Source organism: Paroedura picta, chromosome 10 (assembly GCF_049243985.1).
Source record: "Paroedura picta isolate Pp20150507F chromosome 10, Ppicta_v3.0, whole genome shotgun sequence".
Taxonomy (NCBI): Eukaryota; Metazoa; Chordata; class Lepidosauria; order Squamata; family Gekkonidae; genus Paroedura; species Paroedura picta.
Window position 1 is genome coordinate 72,225,019 of NC_135378.1, and position 13,127 is coordinate 72,238,145.

Consider the following 13,127-nt stretch of genomic DNA (forward strand, 5'->3'; position numbering starts at 1 on the left):
TTTCTTGAATGCATTTTGATCTTGCCACTCCTCCAAGAAATTCAGTGCAGTATCCATTTCTCCACAACTACTAACAAGGCACAGACAATACTCTGTTTTACCAAGAACCTTGGAGGGTCTGCTCACTTCTTTGCTTTTATCATCTTAATTACTGAAACCCAGGTGTTCTTCGTTCATTGAGTTCTTGGTCCTGCATGAACTTAGTGTCAGGAGCCCAGGCCAAACGGTGCTGTGCTAACAGCCTGATGCTTCTACATCTCTCCTGAGCTGTAAAATTTACTTTTTGTCTGCAATGTTCTTCTGGCTCATGAGACCCCCGAAGTGAGAGACAAATTGATTTCTGTCCCTTTGTCCCCTTCTAGAAAGAAATACCCTCAATCCCTGAGGCTTCTTTTGTGGGTTCTGTCTCTAAATCTGGTTGCTCAGACAGGAATTTCACCGGTGCAGCTTTTGATTCCCCCGTCTCCTCATCCTCATAGGAAGAGGCAGCTGCCTGACTCAGAACACAGAAATATTTTTCTTCAGGCAAATGCTCTCAGTGTCTTTTGGGTATTTACTTGCAAAAGTTGTAGATTGCCAGATCTGCTGCTTATTATATGTTGCTGTAAGATTTACAGGCATATCTGTCTTAACCATTTTGAGTATACCTGCATGTATCTTGTGGTCAGAGGAACAAGTTTAATAAATAACAAAAGGGCAGAAGAGAAAGGTTAGAAGAGGTTATAAATCAATTCAGGGAATATCCACATGTTTCCATGAATGTGTTTGATATTTCAGAAAACTTACGTTGTTTTGCTACACAGATTTTTCCCCTGATAGTCAAACCTGCCAAACCTGCTTATATATGAAAGGTGTTGAAGTACCACCTTTAGAAGTTGCATTTTTCGGAGAACACTCTGGTTTTTCGCCTTAATCTCAGTTCAATTTAAATTATTCATATTATGCCATGATATGTGGTTACTTTGAATAATCTGGAATATGTTTTCCCTACACTGGTGCCTGTATAAATATTGTCTACTTTCCAATAATAGTGCACATGGGCACTGAAAAAGCCCCGCGCAAGAAACTTACTTTCCTCTCTCTAGCCCCACACATCTAGAGAGCTGCTAACACTAGATGTGCAATGACCATAAATTAGGAATAGGGATCTTGATTAGATGATGTGGCACTGCCACAAACTGGGAAAGCAGCCTGAGAACCCCAATATGATGGGTATCAGAGATAACAGTTTATTAAAGAGTGACCATGCCAAGGTGAGGACCATCTGACGCAAACATCTGTAACCCCACTGATCACCAGGGTTGATTTGATTGATCTGGCTGGCTAGGCTGTCCTCTACTTTTCCACTGTTCTTTGTGTATCCCTCCTGAAGCTAAGCACTTGGTCAAAGAGGATGACCATCTCAGTGAAAAGTAGGGTTCCCATCAGCCAATGGCATGCTCCCCTGACAGAACTTCCAAGGACTGATCATGCAGTGCTTCAAAGCAGAACCCAATGACTTCAAACACTGCGATTCCAAGGAAGTTATTAATTCAAGTGGAATAAAGGACTATGTGGAAGACAGAGAGCGATGGCATGTGCTTATGTGTTGAGGTGGGTGGGGGTACAGCTGCCTGCCCTGGGATCCAAAACTGAGGAAGGAGTCTAGGTAGTAGGGCAAAATAAATGGTTATGTGTTGCATGCCAGTAGGAATCACCCCAGCTCAGAAAGATGTGTCTCAGGGAAGCTCCGCCCACCCCTCAAATGACGGGAGAGGTTCTGCTCACATTTCTAAGGCAAAATAGATGATGGCTAGAAGATGGATGGGCACAGGGCATTTAAAAAGCTGAAATACTGTAAAACTGGGGGGGTGGGGTGGAGGCTCTAGTAGGCCATGCATGGCTTGAAGGGCAGATTCAATCCTGTGCAAAGGCAGGAAACTGAATAGAGGTAGCTGGACGTATAAGGGCATTGGGCTTATGTGGGGCACTTAAACAGGGGACCAGCCACAGTGTCTTGCAGAGTCCTTGAAAAATGATCTCAATGCCATTGAGGAGAGGGCAGGTACTTTTCCTTCGGTCTTCTCCGATGACTGCCTTAGCAATTATTATTCAGTCATTGGGGAGACGGTATCTAGCTTCCTTTCTTTAATCTAGTTTCTTTTTTTGGAGGGGGGTGTTCTGTTAACAGTGCATTGACATAAAATGTGTGCTTATTATGACACAATAAGCATTTACCCTGTTTCAAACATTTATTTATTTTATTATTATATTTATATACCGCCCTCCCTGAAGGCTCAGGGCGGTTTACAGGGAACAGGAAGATACAGATAATATATGGTAACAGGTGATAACAGTAATAACATTATAGCAACAATAAACATGATCATAACAATAACATTAGAAAATGGAATTACAAGAGCCTCAGCTCAACTCTTACTGGGACCCAGTGGGTGGACACATGATTGTGTCCATAGATTCATTTGCCTCTTTATAAACCATGAGATTTTTCCTTGGAGAGGGTGGGGACCTGGCATGTGTAAATTGTCCTTTGAATCACCCAGTCAATGAAATCCCGCTATTGACTCACCATTTCCTGAAGAAATAGAAATGTAAGTAGTGTGACAGATGCTACATAGTAATCGCAAACAGGTTTCTTTGGAAGAAAAAAATAATAATTAAGGCCCATGGCCTATTTATTGAGAAATATGAAATTAATTGGTTATAATTACGCGATAGCAAGCACACAGTAGCAATGCTACCCCACTCCCCACCCCGGGAGAATCTAAAATAGAAATCTTCAGATTTCTCCTGAAAACTTCTCTGAAAGAGTGCATTGCTAAGAAGAAGAAACAAAATCCCTTTGTGGTTAAGCGAATCTCTTTTTCCTAGGAAGTATGCATTTTTCAAAGACAACTCCTTTTTGTATTGCATTGTTGATCTCATATGCAAGATGGCTCTGTAATAAATATAGACTATTATATTTATTTTCACAGCTGAGTCCGTTCTTTAGAGACACGGTTCTGAAGAGAACGTACAACTCCACGTTGAATAACCCTGTTGAGATTGAATTTGAGGACAGTTACAAACCTCAGGTAGCCAGGGAAGACCTTGTGTGTGTGTCTAATGAAAGGCTCTCAAAAGAGTGAGTATATCTACTGATCTAGCTGGCTACCCACCAACAATACAGCCTTCTAGTCTATTGGAAATCTAACAATGCACTTTGGCATAATAGTCTGCACTCTGGATTAGAGTGAACAATTTTCTTGTGAAGAGTTTGTGTGTTAAGAGCTGAAGGGCATGTATAAATTAATCATAGATGGAAGACTTGTCCATACCGTTCATCCTTCAACTCTGGTCCCTTGCTTAAACTCTTCTAATACAGGAGCTGCACTGGACTTTATTTAATCATGAAATGACTCTGGGCCTCTTGCGGGGGGGGGGGGGGGGCAGGTGCAGGCGAACTTCATTGATTTATTTGTTAAAACATTTATATCCCACCTTTCATTTTGGTTTAGGATGGCTTACAGTAATAAAACATCCCCAGATGTAACAAGCCCCAAATCCTTGCCCCCCTAAAAGGTACCTGCTGTTCAGACCCCTTCAAATGCCCTGGCAAATAAGCCAACCTTGCAGTGCCTCCTGAAGATAATCATGGAGGACCCTTCTTGCCTCCTCAAGGAGCCCATTCCACATAGCCAGGGCCACAATGGATAAGGCCTGGGCTCCGGTCGATGCCAGATGGGCCACCCTGAGCAGTGGGATAGCCAACAGATGCTGCTTGGTGGCTGTAGCTGATGCACAGGGACATATGGAAGGAGACAGTCCCAAGACTTGGGTCCCAGGTTGTGAACTGAACTTGGAAACAGCCAATGTTTCAAAATGGGTGATGTATGTTTCTTGCAATCAGACTGCTGCATTCTGGACCAGCTGTAGTTTCCAGGTTGTCTTCAAGGGCAGCCTTAGAGCATGTTGCAGTAATTGAAACATGAGGTTATCAGCATAGCCAGATCAGCTGAGTCTAGATAATGAGAAAGTTGGCAAATGAGATGCAGCTGATAGAAGGCAGTTCTGGCCACCATGCCAATCTACTTGTCAAGCAGCAAGGCAAGGTCCATGAACACACCGCAAGCTCTTAACTTGCTCTGAGAATTATGGGAATTGAATTCAGGAATATCTTCAAAGAGCTTTTTACTGGGTTAGATGTTTTACCCAGTCCTTCCAGAACTCAAGCATCAGGTCTTCGATCCATAATAGTCCCCTACTGCAGGGGTAGTCAACCTGTGGTCCTCCAGATGTTCATGGATTACAATTCCCATGAGCCCCTGCCAGCAAATGCTGGCAGGGGCTCATGGAAATTGTAGTCCATGAACACCTGGAGGACCACAGGTTGACTGCCCCGCCCTACTGGATGTATAATAAGGACTGGTATGCTGCATTTTTTCATTTGACATAAGCACTATGCCTGTCTCTTCCCACCCCCCTTTTTCAGCAACGAAAAGTCATGCAGTACCTGATAGGTGACGAAGAGTCTCTCAGAATGCTGTCTTAAGAAGAAAGGACTAGAGTTTGAGGAGGGCCTCCGACAACTGTTCAAATGAGTACCGTGATTTTTAACTCTAAAATATATTAAAACTGTGATCCTATAAGATACAATTTCGTTATTTCTGAATTTCTCTTCTTAGTCTATGATATCTCTTTCATTGTTTGACAGTACTTGACTGATGTTTTTGTTTGAACATCTACAATAGGTAACAGCTAGATTTTCTCCATCATTTTTTCATCCTTTGCAAGATAATGTAACCCATTCAGATGTAGAGGTTCAAAGCTTTGGATGAGAGATGCAAACTAGGATGTTCTCATTTGCCAGTGCAAATGGTGAACAGAGTCATTTTCATGATAACCTTTATTGGACTTTTCATTTTTTGCAGAGCTGGTCTTCCAACAGATATCTGGCTAATTGAAATCTCCCATGACCACTAGGCCTCATCTCTCCAAGAATTTTGTAATCTGGTCAAGGAACATCTCATCCAAGTCCTCTGACTAGGAGTCTATAGCAGACCCCCAGCATAATACCACTATTATTTCCTACTTTTATTTTTATCCAGTGACTCTCAGCTGAACTCTTATTCTAAACATGTAGTGCTACTCCTCCCCCTTCTTTATTTGTCCCTTTTAAATAAGTTGTACCCCTCAATCGTATTATTCCAGTTGTGAGTGTTATCCCACCAGGTTTCTGTAATGCCTATTAGATCATAGTCCCCTTCATTTATTAGGACTTCTAGTTCATCCTGCTTGTTTCCCATACACTGCACATTAGAGACATCGTAATCTTTCATACGGGTACCCAGGCGTTTAGTTTTTGAGCTTTCCTGTAAGTTAATAGTTCCCTGCATAGTTGCCATTTCCTTTAAATCTAGTGTTCCCATCTACCATTATCATCATCAAACTAGGTTTTGATTGTGTATCTCGCTCCCATATCAGAAGCCATGGAGTAGCCAATCCATACTTTTACAGGGCAAGCGGAAACAGATTTAGCATTCTTAAAGTTGCCTGCCAATGGTAATAGAAGCCTCTAAAATATAAGCCTCTAAAAACAAAGCTCTAAAATCTTGTGACCACTAGATGGCCATCATAAATTTGACCGACAACTTTGCCCACCTCCATGGTCTCACTCCCCTTCAGCCTTTTCCCAGTTCTGTATTCAGCTCTCAACAGAAATATCATAGCGAGAATCTCTGAGAGTCACATATTGCAACATTGTAATACTGATTCCATGTTCATGGGATGCTGGACATTCTTCTAGCTTAATGATGACTTAAAGCCTAATATTGAAACAGGCTGTTGATGGACACCAGGAATAAGATAATTAAAGAAACCCTTGAAACCCAGAAGCATGGGTAATTTGTACTCTCGAGTCTCGGCTCAAATCCAATTTTATGTGGGTGGTATACATAGACAAACTGCTGGCCTTAGCAAAACACTGAAGGGAACTACCAATTAAAAAGCGTTCTGCAATATATTTCTGCTATATTCAGCAATAAAGTGTCTTAAATTTGTTATATCCACTGATAACTTCTTTTATCACACCCTAATAAAGACTGTACAGAGCTACTCTCTCGCATCCTATGATGGACTCATTCGTTGCAATATTAGCCGTGTGATATACACCCAACAGCATGATTCACTCGCGCTTTTCAAAATGGAAACAAAAATCTGCAGCTGTCCTGCTGCTTCAAGTGTCAAAGATTTAAGAAAAGCATGTTTTTCACAATGCGCTGAAGCACAAAGGGTCATATTTTGAAATAGGAAAAATGAGGGGGGGGGGAATATAAACCCAAATCCAATACAAGTAATACTTTTTAATGGTGCCAATTTTCCAAGCCAGCAATGGACATGCCCTGTTGGGAACAAGCCCTGCACACATTTCATAGGAACAAGCTGAGGAACAACTTGTGCAAACATACATTTGTGGTTTTCCTCTGAAAATCAGGCACCCTTCTCCTTTTTGTCTTGCCTCGGTTTTTGTCCAACTCTATGATTCTATGATTCTAGGTCAGGGGTAGTCAAACTGCGGCCCTCTAGATGTCCACGGACTATAATTCCCAGGAGCCCCTGCCAGCATTTGCTGCAGGGGCTCCTGGGAATTGTAGTCCGTGGACATCTGGAGGGCCGCAGTTTGACTACCCCTGTTCTAGGTTATCTCTGCCCTAGACCCAAAAGAAGAGCCTCTTGTGGCGCAGAGTGGTAAGGCAGCCGTCTGAAAGCTTTGCCCATGAGGCTGGGAGTTCGATCCCAGCAGCCGGCTCAAGGTTGACTCAGCCTTCCATCCTTCCGAGGTCGGTAAAATGAGTACCCAGCTTGCTGGGGGGTAAATGGTAATGACTGGGGAAGGCACTGGCAAACCACCCCATATTGTCTGCCATGAAAACGCTGGAGGGCGTCACCCCAAGGGTCAGACATGACTCGGTGCTTGCACAGGGGATACCTTTACCTTTACCTTTTAGACCCAAAAGAACACTTATTTGGCCAGCAGCTAGAATAACTATCTCTCCCCTCCCCCCAATAAATGGGAGGCACTGTTGTCACAAAATCTGCAGTAAGAAAGATTCTGACACCGCTCAGTAGAACGAGGGGGAACGGTGCCAATACCCCATTTATATCAATAATACTTGGTGTCGTTGCTTTAGGAAAGTTAGGGAAGTTAACTGCTGTGCATAATTAGCAGCTAATTTTAAACCTTCCACAACTCAATTATTTGACTTCTTTTGAAACTGTAGCCACCTCTTGAAAACAGGCACATCGGTCATATTCATCACCCGCATTCCAGGCTTATAATCCTGAAATACGGCCGGCGACATCATAGCATTAACTGCACCAGCAAGCGTTTTTCTTAAGTCCAGGCTTGGCCTTGCTTATAATAGCAAGCTGGCCCTTTTTATTTGAGCCATATATTTGAGCCATGAAAGTGACTTTTGGAGAGTGTTTGCTGTACAAGGCTTAATTTGTCAAGCCCTGTGGATCACCCGGTTTGGCGACAGGTACGTTGCTGTAACCATTCTGCTTTGCTTTTTCGTCTTCAGGTGTCAGGTTTCCCAAAATACCGAATGTGGAACCTTTGTTAGAATTGCTGCCAACCAATGAAATCATGTTAAGAAACGTAATTGGGTTCGGAAATGTGTGCAAACGCAGGATACTGTTGGAAGCAGATTTTCCTCCACTTTCTTGTTCCTCCAACAGCCTCTGTGAGCAACCTGAAGGCACGATGGTGGGGATTGGTACTCCTGCACAGACACAGGTCTCCCATGTGAGTCAACCATGCCACATGTTACTCAAAGAGGCAGCCTCCAATTAGGTTGGGGGAATTAACTAAGGGAGAGCGAGAGGCGGGTAATTGGGATTCTCCACCTATGTATGTACAAAGAGCCTCTTGTGGCGCAGAGTGGTAAGGCAGCAGTCTGAAAGCTTTGCCCATGAGGCTGGGAGTTCAATCCCAGCAGCCGGCTCAAGGTTGACTCAGCCTTCCATCCTTCCGAGGTCGGTAAAATGAGTACCCAGCTTGCTGGGGGGTAAACGGCCATGACTGGGGAAGGCACTGGCAAACCACCCCGTATTGAGTCTGCCATGAAAACGCTAGAGGGCGTCACCCCAAGGGTCAGACATGACTCGGTGCTTGCACAGGGGATACCTTTACCTTTACCTTTTACCTATGTATACCAGAATGTTTCCCTTTAAGAGAACTTTCAAATAAACCAGCAGATGTTCAAATGGAAAGGGTTTTTTTTTTAATTCAAAAGAAAAGGAAACAGAAAGGGACCAAAATGCATACACACACATTAGACGCATACAAGAACTAATAAGAAAGGTAGGGAGAAAGGGGAAAACTTTTAAGGGAAAGATGATAATTACCAATGTTGGAGAGTTCTATGAAAGCAGCAGATGTAGCCAGTGTTTTGTTATGTGAAGGAGCGAAAAAGAAGCCCACAAATTGGGGATGTATGTGGTCACAGCAGCAGGGTAACATAGTTATTGGGCAAAACGTACCCTTAGGTGGGGATGATGTGCTTGTCAGAAATAAATGACAATGGCTTAACCCAGGCTTAGGGTGGTTAGGGACAGGGTGATACCGTAATTTTGCTGCCTGATCTACATTCTAGAGCCCCCCAGTCCTCAGCAGTGGAATAGGCTGAGGAGATATTTCTACCAGCAGATCCAGCCTCTGTCTATGCTGCCTAGCTGCTCTGCATTTATTTTAATGTTGATAAAGGTGTCCAAGAGCTCCTTTCTGATTATGCAATTGTTTGAAATCTGGCCAGTCTACGTTGTTAAGCTTGTTAGCATGTGCCCTGATTTTCTGCCCTTAGTGACAGAAGAGTTCAGTGATTTGTTTTAAAGGCAATCCCTGCGCACTTATCTTTGGCCTCCAGGTACAAGACTCTGTTACCGAACAAGCAGGCAGATATGTACAAGACGTGCCTTCGAACTACAGAACACAATTTAATTCTGACCTTGGTGATTTATGGATGGGATGGGGGGAGAACAGGGAGTGAATTTTCAAACAGAAGGAGTCATAATGCCACAAACTTGTCAATTGGACATGGCCCATATTTTGCTAGCTTGCATGTGCAAAGTGTTGCCAACCTCCAGGTGGTGACTTGAGACCTCCCAGAATTACAGCTGATCTCTACGCACTATATAACTTACTTATTTTGTTATTGTTTATTTAAAAGACTTAGTCCACTTTTCCTGGAGAAAATGTCTGTTCTGGAAGGTGGACTGAATGACCATTATACACTCTCAAGTTCCACCATCACATTCCCAGGTATTTCTGAATCCAGAGTTGGCAATCCTACATGTGAACTGAGCCAAAATGTTGGCTAGTATTAAAGCCAATAGAATCTGGGATATTTTCCATTCCCTGACTGAACTGCAGTTTAGGATTGGAATCCATCTCTCTCTTATTTTATCTCAAGAAATACTTAATATTGTGACTGTAGCTTTGCTGAGGACAAACCTTGACATCCAAGGAAGGATCCTAGCCAGCACAAAATTGGTCAATGCATGGCGAGTCCCTTCTGCCAGATTCAGTCAGTTTTAAACTGACCAACAGCATGTACTGGCTGGAAGCTCAATTGTGCAATTTGTGTATATATGTTGGGTTTTTTTTTTTTTTGGGGGGGGGGTTATTCTCACGTCTGCACCATGTTGGGTTCTTAATAAAGAGCTTAATAAAGGCTTATTCTGTGAAGATTCAAGGGGGTGGCAGGTTACAGTGGATGAGCGATGGGGTTGTGAGTGTCCTGTATAGCAGTGGTCCCCAACCTTTCTGAGGCTGGGGACCAGCAGGGCATCGGGACACGGCCGCTCATCGGGCCACGCCTGCGCATTGGGCCGCGCGGCCCGGCCCTGATTCCCTCTCCCCGCCTTCCCGCAGTAAGAAGCTTCCCGGGCCGCAAGCTTGCGGCCTGGGAAGTTTTTTACTGCGGGGGGGGGGCGGGGAGAGGGAGCCGCGGCCTGGCGCCATGTCCGCAGGTTGGGGACCACTGCTGTATAGTGCAGGGGGTTGGACTAGATGACCCAGGAGGTCCCTTCCAGCTCTGTGATTCTGTTCTATGAGCTCAAGTCACTATCGGTTTCCATGTCCACCTCTGAACCCACAGATTAAATACTTAAATGCCAAACTGTGTGAACGTTTCTGTCTGGGCGTACAACCTGTCTGGTTTAGGGCAGGGGTAGTCAAACTGCGGATAGTCAGGCAGGATAAGAAAAATGACCTCTGTTTTATTTGGAGAACTTCGGTCAAGGGTTCACACATTTTAGATCTTGCAAAACGTGAATCCTAATGAATTAGCTGGGTGGGACACTGAGGTATCTATCGTCATATCTTCAAAATGTTTTTCGGATACTCCAATTGTGCAGAGCCTTGTTGCAGATCAGGGCCGCACAGAGGAAAGGAGGTTAACTCTTTCATCTCTCCTCTATGGTTTCACCAAAATGACAAAGCACACCCTGTGCTGTTACCAGAAAGTTAAAAGATCAATGCACGTTTTGCAAAAAAAATATTACTAAGGATATAGTTGGTGCGTGTGTGGGGGGGGGGTTGGTTTTGATTGGTGAATCATACTGGGAAGGAGTCACCCAGCCCTGATCCAAACTGGGAACCTGCCAAGCTGCTCTTTCTGTCCCATGACCAGATCTTCCCACACAACGCAAATACCTGAACACTAGCATCATTCTAAATACAACCATTTCTCCTGAAAAGCTGTCAACTTATACCCCATTTTGACAATGGAAAATAGGCAATTGGGCCACAACTTGTAATATCTCCCTCCCTCCGTAAGCCTTTATTTAATCCAGTGTGTTTTAGAATAGAGCATGATTAGTTATGTCAGGAATTTTCCCTGGTTTGAACAAAAATGGATATGCAGGCTGCTAATAGCCAATTGTCTTAAGCACTTTTTAAATGGTTTTCAGTGTGTCTTCAGAGTCGCTGGGGGAAGAACCTGCCCATATCCCGGAGACGGTTTAATTTTACATCTGAATTAAGGTGAAAGTTCAATCAGCGGAAGAAAGTTCAACCCCCAGGAGAGGGCTGTGGCTGAAACAGGCCCTCACCTCTGCCTACTTCTTAGCCTGAATTGATAACGCTTCTCTGACTCGTACCAGCAACCCTCCCCTTGAAGCTGCACGCTTAATAAACTGCATGTCCGTCTGAAGACAAGCACAATTGCCCCCATCATCATGCCTCATTAGAGCTGAATGCTTATGGGATTTATGTCGCACTGGGGCAAATTTTGCACTACTCGGGGTCATTCCATTTCCGTTCCTGGGAGTGACAATGTGTGAGGTGGCCATTGTGCCCAGTAGAGCTGGGGCGGGGGTCAGGCATGTGGGGTGGCTCCCAGCGGGGCAGGCAAGAATCAAGACCATCCTGAAGACTTATCTGGACATATCAGGCTGAGTTAACTCATCACTTTTAAAGGGATTTTGGGGGTGGCCAGTGGAAACAAGGCTTAGGAACAGAAGATGTAAACAGAGGAATGGAAGCTGAAATATTTAACGAGCCATGAGATATCTGAGCCCATTGCAGGATGGGCCGTATCTAAATCAGATTTATAAATAAATAGAATTTAAATAAACAGTGGTTCATACTAAGCTGCTGGAAAGAAGAAACAGAAAGGTGAGGGTGAGCTGAAACTTATAAGATACTAGAGAATGAAGCTACTTAAAATTGTCTTGGGCTTGGATTACTGGTGGAAGATGGTAAGTAGGGATTGTTCTTGCATAGCTTGGACATCTCCTCAGAGGTAAGTGCAGAGGTGGGAATTCTGACCCTGGATGCGTGGCTTGTTCTCATCAGATTTCAGAAGCTGTGCAGGGTTGGCATTTGGAAGGAAGATGCTGCAGAAGAAAGCAATGGCAAGCCACCTCCGCTTCTCACTTGCCTTGAGAGCCCCTTGCGGGGGTCACCATAAGTTGGCTGCAGCTTTGACAGCACACATCACCTACTACCTGGTCCTACAAAAGGGAGATGCCAGAGGTTGAACTGGAAGCCTGAATGGGAAATAAGTGCTCTCCCATTGAGCCACCACTCCTCCCTGGTTTGTGCCCTCTTTTCCCCCCACTGAAAAGAGTCTGAGATTGTACCTGTTCCAACAGAGGAAAGCACACAAGCTTGCATGTCCTGTTGCTTGTGTGAACTGTGCTCCCTCGTCTCTCTTTTTGGGCTCGTCTCATAAACTGGGAAGTTGTGTCCTAGGAGAATAATGGGGAAAACTCAGGTTTTCAGCTCAGGTACCTGTTAATGGTGCAGGAGCTGAAAACCTTGGGTGTGGGGGGATAACCCCAGCTGTGTGAGTCGGATGGCTGCATGCATAAATTTGTGCATTAGGATTTGCTCAGTCTGGCCTTTTCCCCTTTGGGACAGAAAGCCTTTTTTCGTGCATAATGCCATCGGAAGAAGAAAGATGGTCGTTCTATATAGCCTTGTCTGTCTCGGCCACTGCTGGAGCAGGGGACCAGAGTGAGCTTATCAGATCAAAGTGGCATCTCTCCATGTCGCATTAATCTCTGCCATCTCTGCTTCAATTTGCCCCCTGCCAGTCTCTGCATCACAAAGGGAAGCCTAATGGACGCTTACCCCAATTACGGGCTGGCTATTATCATTCCTCAAGGACTGGCTTTATCCACCCACCCGTTGATTAGCAAGGATTGATGTGGGTTTCTAATGGCATGGCATGCTGTCTCTTTCAAACTTAGGATGTGTGCAGTTAGAGAGGGCTTAGGCTTGTCTCAAGGCAGGAGCAGACAGTGGATGGGAGCCGGTTCCATGCAGCTCCCAGACAATTTGAGGAAATGGAGCTGAGCATTGCTTTATAGATGGCCATGGGCTGAACTGCATGGGTTGGATCCAGCCAGCTTTTTCATATCTCCCAATTTGCCTCCTTTTTAGTTTGCACCCCACACGGATCTTGTCTCTGCAAATCTCATAACCTTCAGCATAGATTGGGGGAGGGTCAAAGGAAACCCCTTCCTCTTTGCTTCACCAATGAGCAAGCTGGCTAGATCCAACCCAAAGTCTCCAGTTCTCAACCCAAAGTCTGTGGTGCATGTCCTAATAAGGGGGGCAGGCTCTGTGTGTGCCAGTT

The 13,127-nt window shown here is 44.5% G+C and overlaps 1 protein-coding gene across 1 annotated transcript in view; it reads left to right on the forward strand.

Moving 5' to 3' along the window:
* The window catches only part of STPG2 (sperm tail PG-rich repeat containing 2), a 216,614-nt gene extending 210,491 nt beyond the window's left edge, over positions 1-6,123 (forward strand). The window contains exons 13-14 of the mRNA XM_077300835.1: positions 2,976-3,124; positions 4,472-6,123. Coding sequence (XP_077156950.1) covers positions 2,976-3,124; positions 4,472-4,496 — 174 coding nt within the window. The 3' untranslated portion in view covers positions 4,497-6,123. The remainder of the gene's footprint in view (positions 1-2,975; positions 3,125-4,471) is intronic.
* Positions 6,124-13,127: the final 7,004 nt, after the last annotated feature.